At 46.5% G+C, this 16,953-nt stretch overlaps 2 protein-coding genes across 4 annotated transcripts in view; one reads left to right on the top strand and one right to left on the bottom strand.

The window, feature by feature from the left end:
- Positions 1–2,346, top strand: part of dpr8 (defective proboscis extension response 8) — a 145,042-nt gene extending 142,696 nt beyond the window's left edge. For 2 of the 3 annotated variants that reach the window (XM_017244096.3, XM_043213009.2), the window contains one exon: positions 561–1,190. The gene's annotated coding sequence lies outside the window, so the exon portion shown is untranslated. Of the gene's footprint in view, positions 1–560; positions 1,191–2,171 lie in introns of those variants that run through there. The other variant, XM_070283031.1, reaches the window with a different exon arrangement.
- An 8,014-nt stretch (positions 2,347–10,360) lies between these two features.
- LOC108127196 (proline-rich protein 12) lies at positions 10,361–16,953 on the bottom strand. Its single transcript, XM_017244108.3, has 3 exons — positions 16,660–16,953; positions 12,296–13,531; positions 10,361–12,217 (listed from the first exon to the last, which is right to left on the bottom strand). The coding sequence occupies exons 1-3, from the start codon at positions 16,660–16,662 to the stop codon at positions 10,505–10,507; spliced, it is 2,952 nt and encodes a 983-aa protein (XP_017099597.2). The 5' UTR covers positions 16,663–16,953; the 3' UTR covers positions 10,361–10,504.

The raw sequence follows: 16,953 nt of genomic DNA, 5'->3' as shown, positions 1-16,953 counted from the left end.
GATCGCAAAAGAGGCGTGCGGTTTACGGCAAAGGATTACCACCTACAATCTACGATCTTATCAGGCGTGGAATGCGGGCTACGGGGTACACGCCGGCGTACGGGCAACGGGCTATGGGGTTCAACCTGCGGGCTACGACGTACGGGGTACGGAATACGGCCTACGGGCTACGACTTACGGGCTACAGGATACGGAATACGTCCTATGGGCTACGGTGTACAACGTTTGGGCTACGGGGTACAGCCCACGGGCTGCGACGTACAGCGTACGGGCTACGGGGTGCGGCCTACGGGCTACATAAATAAAGGCACTACCATTCCCCCTGAAACTGGATCTGAAAATACCTACCATGCCACATGACCACGACAAAGCTTTTTGAAATTCCACGTCCACATCGCTTCATTTTTCACTTTACGTCGTGAATATGTTTTGCAATTTCTTAAAAAATATTAAGTTCCCTTAAGTGAATAACAGTTTTATAATTTACTTCAGTTTATTTTCTTCAAAATTCACATTCTTACACTTTTTAAAGATTATTTACATTATTTTTGCTTTTTCAGGCCGTGAGTACCCGCAAACAAGGAATTTAAGCCTGGATGCATATAATCTGCTCGGTCTCCATTACCTGCAACAGGTTTACCTGTAAATAGTTTTTAAGAGGTTTTTTTTAGTTGTAAGATTCATTGTATTTAAAAAATGTAAAGGACCCGGACGCTGTTTTTTCTAAATTAAATTAGTGTGACCAGGTCTGCATAACAAAAAAGTATGACCGTATTTTCCGCTATCAACACCATTTTAAAAATTAAAAAAATATGGTCACACTTTTTTGTTATGTAGACCTGGTCACACTAATTTTGTATCTAAAAATACGGTCACACTAATTTTTTATCTAAAAAAATTAAAAATACGGTCATACTTTTTTGTTATGTAGACCTGGTCACACTAATTTTTTTATCTAAAAAATTAAAAATACGGTCATACCTTTTTGTTATGTAGACCTGGTCACACTATTTTTTTATCTAAAAAAATTAAAAATACGGTCATACTTTTTTGTTATGTAGACCTGGTCACACTAATTTTTATCTAAAAAAAAGTGAAAATACGGTCATACTTTTTTGTTATGTAGACCTGGTCACACTAATTTTTTGTCTAAAAAAATTAAAAATACGGTCATACTTTTTTGTTATGTAGACCTGGTCACACTAATTTTTATCTAAAAATACGGTCACACTAATAAAATACGGTCACACTAATTTTTATTCCATAAAAAGTAAAAATACGGTCATACTTTTTTGTTATGTAGACCTGGTCACACTAATTTTGTATCTAATAAAATACGGTCACACTAATAAAATACGGTCACACTAATTTTTATTCCATAAAAAGTAAAAATACGGTCATACTTTTTTGTTATGTAGACCTGGTCACACTAATTTTTTATCTAAAAAAAAGTGAAAATACGGTCATACTTTTTTGTTATGTAGACCTGGTCACACTAATTTTGTATCTAATAAAATACGGTCACACTAATTTTTATTCCATAAAAAGTAAAAATACGGTCATACTTTTTTGTTATGTAGACCTGGTCACACTAATTTTTTATCTATCAAAATACGGTCACACTACAAAATTTTAGTGTGCGGAAAATTTAGAGTGACCAGGTGTGCATAACAAAAAAGTGTGACCATATTTTTTTTAATTTTAAAATGAGGTTGATTGCGGAAAATACGGTCATACTTTTTTGTTATTCCGGAAATACTGGAAACGCATGAAAATAAAGGCTACGTACGGCCGCAGGCCGTATCCAGTATTCCGTAGCCCGTACGTCGTACCCCATAGCTGTAGGCTGTACCAGGCTGTGTCCTGTAAGTGGCATTTATTTGCATGCGGTAAAATGAAGATCGTAAGCCGCATATCGCAGGACGCAGATCAAAGGACATAAAGATATTGGAAGTAAATCGTAGATCGGACATTTCTATAATATTGTACGAAGATCGCGACTATATTGTACCTTGTATATAGCCACTGTATATCCTAGGTTGTAACGTGAGATTAAATGCGATGAGATTAACGATATCTTATTAAAAGATACATATGCGTTATCGTACGATCTCCACTATTAATGGAGATTTTATTCTACATCTTACTGATTTTCTTTCTTGTTTACCTAGGAAGCAGGCTTTTGGAAGAATGTAACATCGTGATTATAAGGAGGAACCCCCTTTGCCCGGTGTGGAAAGCTTCACGAGATAAATGACAGATCCATCTTAATCCATCCATCCTTCAAATCCATACCCAAATGAAGTGATACATCCTCTAGACAACTGTCTGAAGATCATTACTCGACAGTAATTTCAGACGCTGCTGTCTTTTGTGCTTTGTATTCTTTATATCTTTGTAATAAAATAAAAAAGCTATCCCCATCTTATTTGAAAATCTTTCCGTTTTTGGGTCTTGGGTAGTAAGTTTTTTTCCAGGAGTCTGGGTAAGTGTTTAAAAAAACGAGGAAGAAAATGACGTTAAATCGCGATGAATTGTTGCCGATTGGCAAACGCTTTGCTCGAAATCCGATTGTCCACTCCATTTTGATTTATTGTAATTAATTTTTAATTTACTAGACGGCTTCGATTGCCCTGGTGGCCGTCTCTTTCTGAGGTTTGCGGCTGTCTCTTCAGTTGCATTGCAACATTTTATTTGATTTCATTTCGCAATGTCAGCTTTCAGCTCTCAACCGGCATTACACAGCATTGCACTGTGTTGCTGTTGCTGTTGTTGGCCCATTGTGTGGGCATTCCCCGTATTTTTTATTTATTTAACTTCTTTTTATGCCGCACTTTTTCATATTGCATTGTTTTTTGTGTGTTTAAATTAATTTACATAATGCATGCAACTTTTGAATCATGGATCATGGATGTGGACATGGACATGGAGGAAAGTTGCCAGGCTGCAGGGCTTCTACTCCCAACTCCCAACTCCCTACTCCCTACTGCCAACGAAAAAATCGATGTAAATGCAAATGGTCGTAAATTTCGCCTCTGCCACGCCCCCTGTTGTCTCGGCGTATTAACTTAATTAGTTGAGCGTTATTTCTTTTCCTCCCACTTCTTTTTTTTATTTGCGAATTTAATCGCCATTTTATTAAATGTTTTTATAATGAGAACGAGAGAACCAGAGACCGACCGTGTGACTTTATGAAATATTAATAATAATATCCCCAGATCAATGATTGGACATGGCCGATTGAAATCGTTGTCATTGTCTGACAGTTTTCATTAAGGGCCTTAACGGAAGCGAACGGAGGCTAAAAGACTGGTCATCCGCCATGGCCCAAACAATGTCAGTAGAGACATCGGATAATGCCAGCCAGTCCCGGCTTTGTGCAGCCTTTTGATTGCATTCCGCGCGCAATGAGAGTCATCTGATTCCGGACCCGGACCCGGACCCCCAGCTCTCGGCGGACCAGTCCGGCGGAACTGGCAGATAAGTTAAGCCCGGATTGGATGCCGCAACCGGGGGCTTCCATCAAAAGACTTGCCCGAAAAACTTAATTGCGGTGGCATCTGGGAATGGCAAAGACAGAACTGATTTCCTGTCCAGCCAACGGGAGTAATTTCCTTAAAAGTTTGAATAACGAAATAGTCAAAGGACTATTTTATTAAAATCTATTCAAGTCTTGGGGGATATAAGAATTCTTTGTAATTCAAAACCAGTCCAAGTTTCTTTCTAACAGCTGCTATCAAAGCCACCACTCATGACCTTTCAGACTAAGGGTCTAACCCTGTACATCCTCCCACCTCTCTCTTAGGCATTCCATTGTCCATTTTTCATTGTTTTTTATATTATTTACACTCGTTTAATTTTTCGCATGCTCTCCTTACTCCTTACTGGACGCATTCAAGTGTTTTTAACAAATTTTACAACTTTTTAAGCGGGCCTAAGCGAGTAGGGCCACCTGCCACCCAGGCTCAGACCCATTCCAGCCATCACCCACTTTTACTGTCACCCCCTTTTTTTGGGTGGGTTTGGCCCAACAAGGACATTTGGCCTTGGCTTTCCAAAGCGGCGGCAGTGGCGGTGGCGGTGTTCTGCCAAGCATATTTGTTGGCCATAAATTAACACGCCGCTCGCCTGCTTAATCTTTTTATGGTTCGACCAGGCCACGCCCTCCACTAAAGCCTCACTAGGAGGCGGAGACGGGGGGGAGATGGCCTAAAATTTAATAATTTGCTCAACATTAACCACTTACCGGAATGTTGTTGTCCTTGAGCCTTGAGTTGTGTTGTCCTTGCTGTCCTTGTTGTTTCTATTTTTTTTTTTGCTCCTCATCCTGTTGGCTGCTAATTATAAGGGGATTATTTGCTTATCCCTCGAGGTCGAAGGTGGGCGGCATAAATTGACGGTTGAGGGGCGGGAGGCGGAGGCGGTGGCGGAGGTTCGTCCTTTCTATTGTCCGTCTTGGCTGTAAATTAGAAGCCCACTCCACCGTCCCCCGTCCGCCATAAATTCTCAATAAAAAGGTGTAATAAGCGTTTGTTCCGCTTCAGCTATGAATACCATTTCGGGGAGGCATCCTCGGGCCTGGATTCTCCCGGAGAGGATCCACTTGTCAGCATCTGCGACTTTGTAATGCAATTGCAATAAAACAAACTACAAAATGGCCAGCCCAAGGACCAAGGCCAGCTCAGAGGGCCAAGAGATCAAGATGGCAGTTTGGAGTTTCTGCAAAGACAAACAAAAAGACTTAAAAGCTTAAAAAATTAATAAAGAAAAGGGCTCTAAAGTAGCAGAATAAATAAAAATTAAAAATAAAATAAAAATTCCAATTAGAGTTTTTATTAAAAGGATCAAGTATCTTGAGTAAGTATCTATCATAATGACCTGCCTCTGTGCCCCTGTGACCTGGGCAATTAAAACCCGGGTTCGAAGTTCACGGCGACTCACAAATTATACGCGCATTTAATGAAGTGTGCCCCGAAAACACACACACACACTTCACACATGGCGGCGACTACGTGCAGCCATTAAACAGCCACTGCTGCCGACATCCCACCTGGTCACCTGGTCACCTGACCACCTGGCCACTGTGCCCCCTACCCGGGTCAAAAGTCACGCGCCGTAAGGCCAAAAGGTCACTTAAACAAAATGAAATGAATAAATGCATGAGGCAGGCCACTCTACTTATGTTTCAGAGGTGGGAGAGGTGGGGGTGTGAGGTCAAGCCAGAGGGCAGTGGCCCATCGAATGGCCAACTAAACGGTTTGTAATGGAAGCCCGCCGTCGTCTTGGCCGTCTTGGCCGTCTTGGCTGCCAGGATTGAAACTTAATTGCAAAAATTTTAACAAACACTCGCAGCAATAACAATAATTTTAACTGACTGTTGTTGGGTGGTATGTAAGGGGGGGGTGGTGATGGTGGAGAGTCCTTTGGGTAGAAGAAGAATAGCTGGGTAAGTTGCCAGCCAGGAGGCAAAGATTTATGCTCCACAGATTGAAATTAGAAACGCTTTTCCTGCCGCACCGAGTGTCCTTGCTGTGGGCAGTAAACAAAAGGTCCTTCCTCTGTAAAGCTCTACACACACCCCCCCTCCCCCACCCCATCTAAATAGTCCTCGGAAGGACCTCTGGCCAGTGGCCATTAGTTGTTGCTGCTGCTGCTACTGCTGGTTCGCCTTGTGCCGCGGCGACAAGTGCACTTTATTAGCGCCTTTCATTTCCCTTTTCTCGGAGACCTTCCCCGTATCCTCATCCGTATCCTTGCCGTGCGTATGTGAAGTGTCCTCCAGCTGCCGCCTGCCTTCCTCCTCCCCCCTCTAACCTTTTCCTTGCGAGCCATTTGGTATAAATGCGTTCATTAAAGGCGTTCGCTCCAAAAACACGCTGCCCCATTATGTCAGCCAGAGTGGCAGCAGCGAACCTCTTCCATTTTGGCCACAAACTCTTTGCATTTAAGAAGAGTTGTTTATTATTTAGACTTGGTATATACATATTTAGTATGTATGTATATTATTTACCTTTTGAATCGTAAATAGAGCATAAATAGTATTAAACGGTGGAGAGTCTTTAATGCCCAACTAATGGCCCCAAATGAAGTGGACCCTCTGCTCCAACGCCTTGACCTGCTCGCTCCTGCTGCCTGCTGCTGCTATTTATTCTGACCGCAGTCACGTCCTGGCTAAGTACTCATGTGTGTGTCCAGCAACCATCTCTTCTCCGGCTCTTGGGTATGAGTGTGAGTGTGTTTGTGGCGACATTTGCCGTGGCATTTATAAAATTGTGCATAATTTAAGCTCAGCAGTTGCAGGTTGCCATTTAGGTTGCCTGAAAGTAATGCAAAGCAGGACAGACCAGGCCCGACTAGACCATAGAGGCCAGGGAGACCAGGGAGACCCAGCCAAAGTCAAAAGTAGGAACAGGAAAAAAAAAGCAAAACCATACCGAAGACCGCATGAATGATGGCTCCTGTGGAGCCTTTGCAAGGATTTCTACATGGATTCTACAGGGCGAGGGGCATGGGGCGAGGCAGTACGGAAAAGGAATGTGTAGGGACGTCGCCGACACTGCAACTTGAAAAGCATAATGAAGGATAATGAGTTCTTGATTAGTACAAAGTGGAAAATTGTGTATTTTTGCCCTGTCGCGCAGTGCGTATAAGCCATCAGATGCTAGCCCAGCCAGGGATAGAAACCCTCCTCGCCAACCCGTCGCCAATTAACTGTAATTAGGGTCGCCCCTCATTTCTGCGTGACCATCGCATCCGAGAACGACCCTCCAAGAAGCTACGAATTCTGATTCTGGCCGGATGGATGTCCAAGTGCAAGGACAACATACTGAGGACCAACTAGGCGTATACGTAATATGGATGGCCGGATGGAGGATGGCAAATAAAGAATCCAATAACCAAGCCCGAAAAATCAACACAATTTTCCAGCCGCACTTGCCATTTATGTCCTCGAGTTGTTCTTTTTATTTTTTGTAGCCATTTTTTGCCACTCACCGGGTTTGGTTTGGTGTGGTGTGGTGTGGTCTGGCTTTCAGTTACAATGATTTTTTGATGGCTGATAATGCACTGCAAGAAATTAGTAAGAAATTTGAAGTCTTTTAAGATTAAAGACAAGTTTTAGAGATTTCTGGATATGGTATACCAGATAACCAGATCCTTCAGGAATAGAATCTATATTATGCTTGTAGAGCATTAAACCATCTATCTGCTGGCTTTTATACATATTTTATTTTTTATATATTTCATATTTCAATTAGCCCTGTTTTTTTTAATAAATTACTTTTCTTGGTTGGATTTTTGTGCAAGTTCCGCACTCGCATGCAAATCGACGATTAATCAAAATACCACTTTCCCTCAATTGTTGCTGGGAAATTACATTTTTCGCGTTTTTCGCTGATCGCTCTGACTGAAATGACAAATTTGCACAATTGCCAGGCAGCCAGGCAGTGTCTGGCCTCAGCCTTCTCTGTGCCGCACCCATGTCGATGTGGCAGTCAAATTGCAAAAGTTAATGGAAATGAGTGAGTGAGTCTCTATAGTCTGTGGAGGGGAAGCCGCAGCAAAATACATGCAACAACTGCTACTGCCAGTGATGTTCTTCGTGAATTACAAAAAAAAAATAAAAATAAAAGTAATGGAAGACAATAAGTGCAGGATAATGTATGACAGGAGAAAGGATACAAGGCTACAAGGATACAATTTGTAGGCCTTTACAGACAGATAATCTATAATGTGTCAGAGTTGAATTTCATAATTATTTAAATCAATTTAGTGTCTTATTTATAGTTTTTTAATTAATTAAAGGCCAAAGAGATGGAAATAAGTGAAAATAATGAGCCAACAAGCAAGTAGTTGGCCCAAATTTCTTGCCACTTTCGTTGCTACCGTTACCTCCACCTCCCCCCTACAGCCACCTTTAAAAAAAAGAGGCCTTTCTGCAAGCCGTCAGAGGAGTACTGTTTCTGCTAGTGCTGCTACTGCTGCTCATTTTGACTTTTTAATAACATTAATTAAAAGTGTGCAAACTGAATGAACGCCCTGCCGGCCCAGCAAACAAAGGTAGCAGCTACGCGGAAGGCAAATGGGCCAAAAATGGAGTACAAAGCGGGCCAGAATAAGACCAGATGCACTGCCAAAAAATATGGAGACCTACAACCTTTTCCAGAGGTACTACCGATTGGGGATTTCGCGCCGTGCAGTCGAGTACAGAGGCCCCTTCCAAGGCCTTGGTCCAAAAAACTGAAGCAACCAAATATTAATGAATGGCCAAATAAAGCGACAAAAGCCCCGCCCAGTTTTGGCCAGTTGGGCTGCCGCCCCCTTTTGGTGGAACGCATAACCCTAACAGCCTGGCACGTCTTTCATGCCTTTTTCTTCCCTCCCCCCCTCGGTTATATAACGGTATAAATTTCTAGTTAATTAATCACCTTTCGCTTTGTTTATGGCTAATTTAATTAATTTTATGTCTTTCATTGTTTCTTTGGGAGCCGAGCGCCAAGAGCCTCCCCCCCCAATGCTCTGCGGATGCTCTGGAATTGGAATGGAATTGAAATCCGAATCGGAATTGTGCAGGTCAGAGGTTCTCGATTCAGAGAGAGAACGCGTTCCGGAAGGCCAAGCCAAAGTTAAATAATTATTCATTAGCTGTCCCAGAAGCCAAATCTGCACTTTTCAGTTGGAATGTTAAGGAAATGAGAACTTTTTAAATTAAATCTTAACTAGAAACTAGCAATAAATAATCCTTAGCTAGTAACTAATAACTAGAGGCTATGAAGAAAAATCTATAGAAACTAATAATTAGAAACTAGAAAATTGTAATTGGAATTGGGGAAGATATAGCCATTCCTGTGGGCCCTATAGGGGAAAACCCCATTTCCAAGGGATCCCATCAGGAAAAATGGACAAAAAATCTGAAAAATATTTTGTCTCAGGATTTTGATGCAGAATAGTGGAGAATCGATCTAGAAATCGTTTAAGGTACTCCGCTTGAGAATCGGATGAGAATTGGGGAATATATAGCCATTGCAGTGGGCCCTATAGGGGAAACCCCCATTTTCAAGGGCCCCACCAGGAAAAATGGACAAAAAATCATAAAAATATTTTATCTCAGGATTTTGATGCAGAATGATGGAGAATCGATCTAGAAATCGTTTAAGGTACTCCGCTTGAGAATCGGATAAGAATTGGGGAAGGTATAGCCATCGCAGTGAGCCCTATAGGGGAAACCCCCATTTTCAAGGGCCCCACCAGGAAAAATGGACAAAAAATCTGAAAAATATTTCGTCTCAGGATTTTGATGCAGAATGGTGGAGAATCGACCCAGAAATCGTTTAAGGTACTCCGCTTGAGAATCGGATGAAAATTGGGGAAGATAGTTGGTTGACCCTAATGAGAATATCATAATATAACTAAAATATAGAATCTGTACTAAGTTCCAACTTTCTGTCTTCAAAAACACGAATGTTGAGTCATTTCCGATCGTTCAGTTATATGGCAGCTATAGGATATAGTCGGCCGATCTCGGTTGTTCCGACTTATATTACAAAATTATAATACATACCCTCTTCAAGGGTATAAAAAGTAAGAATAAGAGACTAATAACTATAAAAAAGTAACGAAAAACTGGGAAACTAGAAACTATAACCTTGAAACTAGAAACTTGAACCTTCAAACTAGTAACTACAAATTAGTTATTATAGTTATATATGTAGTTAAAAGTAAACAGAAACATTAAATAGAAGAATGAAACTACTAGAGTTAGTAATAACTAGAATTATGCATAAAAAATCTATAAAATATTACCAATTATCCAGTAGACAATAATACGCCTGCAATTGAAATCTTCAATGCTTTCACTTTTTCTGAAAAGAGGGCTCTTCAGACTCTCTAGCTCTGTGATGGGACAAAAAATATTTGATGTTTATATATTATATTTAAATTTGCGCACTTGCAGCCAGTACTCCCCTGGCTGTCGATAGTGGAGCCTTGGACTCTGCCGCACAGTCACTTGCCATTCGAGAGTCAATGCCTGGTGTGGAGATGACTTGCAACTCGCCGGCAGCTTTCATCTTGGAGTGATGCCACGCTTTTTTCTTCGTAAACATACATGTATATATTTGTAGTGTAGTTCGTTGTGGGTTTAAACTTTAAGGCATAATATACAATACAATATATTAATAAATTAATTATTTATTTTAAATATTTTTATACACGAGCGGCGAGCATGAAAAGGCACTTTTCATAGCGGGAGTCTCGACCGACTCCGGCTCTGGTAGCTTCTTTGTTCTCTTCGCGCACCCCCCCCCTTCTTGGGACCCCTCCTCACTCACTTTCTCTTTATGGCAACTGGCAGGGGCAGGGGCGGGGGCGGGGAAAGGGCTCTATAGAGTGTATGGGGCATGTGGGGTATGTGGAATGATGGGATGAGTTTGGATGAGGCAGCAATAAATAGATTCAAGCGGCGCTGATGAGGTCGATGCTATAGTTAGTGACTAACTAGTGGTGACTAATGCTTGGCCTCCTCCTCCTCGTTGACCACGATCGGTTCGATCTGCTTGACCTCGGCGGGGGTCTCCTCCTCGTCCTCGGGCAGGACGCGGACCTCCACGCGGTTCGACGAGCTAACCGACTGCTCCTCCTCCCCATCCTCATGGTCCTCCGCATCTCCCGCGGCATGATCCTCGGCGTGTTCAGCGCCATGCTCGTCGGAGCGGCTCTGGGCCTTGTGGTTCTGGGGCAGACTCTGCTGGTTGGGCTGCTCGATGGCCGTAAGGATCGACTGGAGCAGACCCTGCGAGAGAATCTCCTCGTGGTTGGCATCTCCGGTGGCGGCTCCGGGGGCATTGTTCAGCGATCCGCCGAACTGCACCTGGAAGTTCTGGGTGGGCTGCTGGCCGTTCAGTTGGATGCTCTGCGACTTCTGGGCGGAGAGCACGTCCAGGCCGTCCAGGCCGGGCAGCTGCTGGGGATCCGTGCCGTCGGGCAGAGCAGCCACAGCGTTCTTCTGCGAGGCGTAGCCGGTGTGATCAAAGTCGATGTCGTTGCCGGAGGGTGGGGGTCCGTAGCTGTCGGCGGGTCCTGCCACCAGTTGCTGGGTGTGCTGCTCGGCCACCGGAATGCTCTGGGCGATGGCCTTGTAAGCTCCTGCCGAGGCGGCCGATATGCTGCCAAACTGCTGCTGGACCTGTTGCTGCTGCTGCTGCTGCTGCTGCACCTGGTAGCCAGTGCTGCTCACCAGATTCGGGCCATGGCCGCAGTCGTGGATAATGATGGGCTGGGGCTGTTGGGGCTGCTGCAGGGGCAGTTGGCTGAAGCGGGGCGCCTGCTGGGGCAGTGGCAGGCCCTGCGAGTGGTACTGCGAGGCACTGTAGCTGTTCTCGACGTGGTGGTGGTGCTGTTGCTGCTGCTGCTGCTGTTGGAAGAAGAGCGGTGGTGGCGGGGCGGCTGGCAGGTACTGCTGCGATGGTGGCGGCGGTGGTGGGGGTCCCAGAGGACGCACATTGGCCACTGGCGGAGGCGGCAGATACTGGGGCTCTGGCGGCGGCGGGGGGCCCGGAGGTCCGAACTGCTTCTGCTGGTGAACAAAGGCCGGGCCGGGCTGGGGGGCGGGCAGCTGTTGTTGAACAATCACCTGGGGCGGGGCTTGCTGCTGGGGCGGTGGTGGTGGCGGCTGGTATAGGGCCTGGGGAGCGGGCAGAGGGGCAGGCGGAGGGCCTGGCAGGGCAATCTCATTGGCTGCGGGCGGGATGTAGGTGCTCGGCTGCTGGGCGGGCTTAACTCCGAACAGATCCAGGTGCTGCACAGTGGCTCCAATGGATTCCAGCAGACCAGCGGGCACTGGGGGCCTGTAGGCCACTGGCTTGTTGGGCTGTCCGGCTCCGTGTTGCGGGAAGGGCTGAGGGTTGCCGGAGGGCGGGGGACCGTACTGAATGTTCACATTCGACTGCGAGTTGGAGTGGGCGTGGCTGCTGCTGCTGCTGCTGGTGAGAGCCGCAAACTGAGGGGGTGGTGGAGGAGGACCGTAGTTGCCGCCGGGAGGAGGTGGGGGCAAGTAGTTGCCGCCTGGCGGGGGTGGTGGAGGACCGTAGTTACCGCCGGGAGGCGGTGGTGGAGGTCCCGAGTGTCCGATGGTCTGGTACTTCTGGGCATGCACCGAGCCAGGAGCGTACGAGTCAGAGGGGGGCTTGGAGTAGGTGTCGTCCAGGGATCCAATGGCGACCTGTTGCAAGTTATTCCGCTTAGTATCTGGCTTGAGAAGCTTGGAGTAGAGGCTCGGGAGCACCGCATCCCAACTCACCTGAAGGGCTTCCGTCTCGATGGAGTTGGATCCTGGTCCGGTGATCACCTGGCCGCCGTCGCTGCCTCCCTGCAGGGCCACTGCCACGAGCTGCTCGTCCGAGAGTCCGTCCACAATGCTGCTGCCGCCGTTGCCCGAGGCACCGACCGAGCTGTACTGGGTTCCGAAGCCACCGCCATGTCCCTGGGCCACCTGGCTGTATCCTCCCTGGGTCTCGATGTGGTTCTGCTCCACGTAGGCGCCCACCGGAGCCGGGATCGGCTTCCAGCCGTCACAGGCCGTGTGGAAGGGCGCTTGGGAGCCGCTCACGCTGTGGGTGTGTCCGGAGGCGTCGATCTGGATCTGCACCTGCTTCACTGGTCCGGGTCCACTGGGTCCGGAGTGTCCGCCGCCGATACCGCCGCCGCCGCTCAGGATAATGGTGGTGGCCGGTGGTGGGGGTCCTGGCAGAGCCACTGGCAGTGGTGGAGGTCCGTAGTTGGGGGGTGGAGCGTCAAAGATCTGCTTGGGCGGCAGGTTCAGGGGTCCAGAGGCTGGGGGGCCGTACGAAGAGGCCGGCTGGTGGGCGGGCCGGAAGAGAGGAGCGGCATGGGGCGCTGGCAGGGACTGGGGCGGTGGTGGGGGTGGTCCATACTGCGGCTTAGGAGGTCCGTACTGCGGCGCCGGACGGTGGATGATCTTCTGCGGCGGCGGAGGTCCATACTGAGGAGCGGGCTGGGGCGGAGGTCCGTACTGCGGGGCGGGCTTTGGTGGCGGGGGTCCGTACTGGGGCGCCGGATGATGAGGAGGAGGAGGTCCGTACTGGGGTGCGGGCTGGGGAGGGGGTCCGTACTGTGGAGCTGGCTTCGGTGGCGGGGGTCCGTACTGGGGCGCCGGCTTGTGCTGGATGTGGGGCGGTCCGTAGAAGGGCTTGGGCACTCCGAAGTGGGTCTTGATCTGCTCGTGGAGACCACCACCTCCACCGCCGCCGCCTCCGCCGCTCAGGAAGTTGAGCTTCGGCGGGCCGTACTTAATGGCCGGCGGTCCGTACTCCCGGAAGGGTATCTGCTGTGGCACACCGTACTCCCGATGGGGCACGTGCTGCTGCTGAGGCGGTGGCCCGTACTGGGGGGCAGGCCTGGGCGGTGGGCCGTATGTGTCGAAGCCGGCCTCGCGGCGCTTCAGTTCCTTGCCGCTGAGCACCGCCTGGGCGGCACAACAGCAGAGGGCCAGGATAAGGGTCAGGCGTAGTGGCATCTGGAAGAGATTGGGCATCGGCGGTTAGGATAGGGTGGGGATAACGAAGGATGGGCCGCAGGATGTACACAAAAGCCACTGGGAGGGAAGCTGCCGCCAACTTGGAGTGGGTTTCCTAGATCACCTTTACTTGATGGCCACCATTACCCGGAAACTGACCTTCACTACTAAGAGGTGGGCTATCAGTGGCTCCAACTACGACCAGATAGTAGCATCAGTATCTCTGGCCTGTCAGGCCTCAACCCCTTTGACCGACCGCGTCGTCGTCCTCTCATCCAAAAAAAAGGTCTCTTGTCAGTCTGTCAGGGCTTGTCAGAGGTCCCGGGGTTAGAGATCAGAGAGGCCACAAGCCGGGAGACCGGCTGACAGAGCAGGTATCGTTTTCGGTCCAAGTATGTAACCATACCTGGCCCTCGACCTGGCCCTCTCTCTCAACATTAGCCAACTTGTGGCTTGTGGCCGAAAAATAATTAAAATAACCATCTATGAGATACATAATTGGTTTAATTTTCAAAATATATATCTCTGGCAAGGTTATTGCAACTAAAATTGGCAACAAAACTTGACAAATCTTCCAAAATAGACCCATTTAAACGTTAGAGTAATATACGCTCTAATTAAAACATAACCTAACCGACTGGCCAGTGAGTCAGTATCTCAGTCAGTTACCGGCTGTCATTACCACCAACTTTATCATCATCATCATAGTCATCATCATCATAGTCATCATCATCATCATCATCATCAATAATTCATCAGGCAACATCAGAGTCTTGGATTTCGTGCCAGAAAGTAAAACTTGAAAGCCAAAAATAGTGGACGTTTAATTGGTTTTATGTTTAACAACAAAATGCTGCAACATTTGGCCCAAAAAATTGTATCTGTATCTGTATCTGTAACTGTGCTTGGTGCTTTTGTGGTATCGTTCATCATCATCTTTTAAATTCCACGCACAACACGCGAATTAGCCATGGTAAGAGGGAGGTAATGCCAACCAGAAAAAAAAACAACCAAAAAACCAGATATATTCGCGGATCAACCGCAAAGGTGACGAAGCTGGAATGCCCTTAAAAAAAAAAATTACATAAGAAAGTGATTGGTAGAGTTTGCGTCAGCAAACGGAAAGTGAAGGTATCTCGAGATGAGTAGAAATTATGGCCAATTAGGGCTATTACTCTTTCTTTTTCCATTCTGAAAAAGAGTATCAAATATTATACCAACAATACTATACCTATACCCTTACATCACAGCACTAAGCTCATAATAGTATAAAATGTTGAAAAGAATAAAGCCACACATATAGAAGCCAGAAAACAATGTCTAGTGAGTGAGTGGTTGGCCAAAAAAAAATAAAACCATTGTACTAACTTGGTTATTATGTCATTTAGCCATAGCCTACCCCCTAGCCCCCCCCCTCTATCTGGCCATCACTCTCTCTCTTGGTTGCATAATGGCGGCAATCAGCAATCTTTTGGAAATGGAAAAGTGCACCTCAATGGTCAGCGATGCGCATTGAATACCAGTTGCCCATAGCCGCCACAATGACCGCAGCTTAAATGTCATAAGCGGCCAAAAAAAACCAGCAGAAGCTGAAGACGAAGCTTTGGGTTTAAAAGAAGAAGAGTTACCCCAAAAAGGTAACTTTCACTTTGGACCGTAGAGATACTAGCGAGGTGCTGGTGGCTGGTGCTTCGCTGGCTGGGATGTGTAGGTGTCACAAATGTTGGCAGTGAAATTATGCTCAGCGTTATGGAGATGTAGATACATTATAAAAGAAATGGCAAACAATTAAAAGAGGTGATACTGGAAAGGGGCAGGGGCTGGGGGCGCCACCGCCTGCTGTTCCCATTGTCTGTGAAGCGTGTGAAGTGGACCCAGCCGACCCGCAGTATGTGGCCGGCACTTGCAACTCCTACAACTTCGAACTCAATAATCCCATTGAATTGTCTTCTTTTTACACAGTTACACTGTAAATAATTTTCTTAATTTTTTTAAGATTAAGCCTTAAGATCTTAGTATCTTTTAACCTCTAACCTCTTAACTTTTCTTTCAGCTTTTTGTTCACAAACAGTGGTAGCTGTTTTAATTCTGATGATAAGACTTCTTCATTTTTTTTAATATTTTTTTTTTTGCAGTGCTTTTGCATTAGTTTCTTGCCTCAATTAGTTGCAAGTCACCAAGTCAGTTGGTCGCATATGTGGGCCTACAAAAAAACACAACCTACAACCTAAACAAATGCCATCTTTTAATGTCAACCTGAGGCGATGATGGTCACAGTTCAGTTGGTCGGAAGGCCACTTTCTTTCGTTGTCTAGCTGGCTGCCTGTTTGGCTCTCGTTCGTTTGTTCGATTTCTGCTCATTAGCATAGGCCACAAATTTTCGGTTATTGATGCTAAACAATTGACAACAACGACGACCAGGCCGGGCCGGGCCAGGCCAGGCCAGGCCGAGTGAGACACAGACAGCAAAACAAATGAACAGCAGCCCCAACCAGACGAAAAAAAAAACAAATAAATAAACATTTGGCCGGCAAAACTTTCACTCTCGCTGAGAAAACGTAAAATTTAGTTCCAAGATGAACAACAACAACAACAACATGATGTTTGGGTGTTTCAGGAAATGGTCGGCAAAGGGTTGGGTTGCTACTTGGACTCGTGTTTCTCTGGAAGTTTTCCGGCCACAACAGCCTGTGTGCTGCCTGTGTGCCCCCCAAAAAGTCGAGAATCGTAATCTGCGTTAATTAAATTTTATCCCCTTTTGCCCCCTAGCCCCCCCCCCCCCCTAGCCTCCTGGCCTGGCAAATGTGAATGCGAAATTATTTATGAATCAATTTCGATAATGAATAAATTATGTCGGGAGACACATCCTGGGCCAAGGCCTGGGCCAAATGAATAATCTGGCCCAGGATTCGGCATCAATTTTCATTTTCATTCCAGTGTCCTGGAGGCCTGTGAGGCAACCAACCCTCATCAATTAGCAGAGGTCGCCGAGGCAAGGTCACCGGCGCAGGCCCAAAGGTCTTAGTCTTAGACTAGACCCCCAAGTATCCCCCCCCCCCCCTCCAAGTATTTTTTTTGTGTAATCCTTGTTTGGCTTTTTGTTTCGCTGGGAATGGACTTGATTTTACCATGCCGGGTGGTTGCTGGTTATCGTGGGATTATCCTCGACACGATGTGCACTTTAAAAAAAATTTATGAGATTGCGCTGGTTCGTTATTATTCCACTTCACAGTAAAGGACCCGAAGGGGGGCGAATGGTGCAAGAAGAAAAAAAAAATGCCAAAAAAAAAAATAAATAACAGCACCCGCGGTTTAGATCGCACGGGATCGGTGGTCGGGAATAATGGATATATTCGAACAAGATCGAATCTTGTGGGATCTTGTGGCGCTTGCGTGCGCCGCTTGTCACTCGCGAGTTGAAA

Source organism: Drosophila bipectinata, chromosome XR (genome assembly GCF_030179905.1).
Source record: "Drosophila bipectinata strain 14024-0381.07 chromosome XR, DbipHiC1v2, whole genome shotgun sequence".
NCBI lineage: Eukaryota > Metazoa > Arthropoda > Insecta > Diptera > Drosophilidae > Drosophila > Drosophila bipectinata.
Note: the sequence above shows the minus strand (reverse complement) of the source record. Positions and strands in the feature narration are given on the sequence as shown.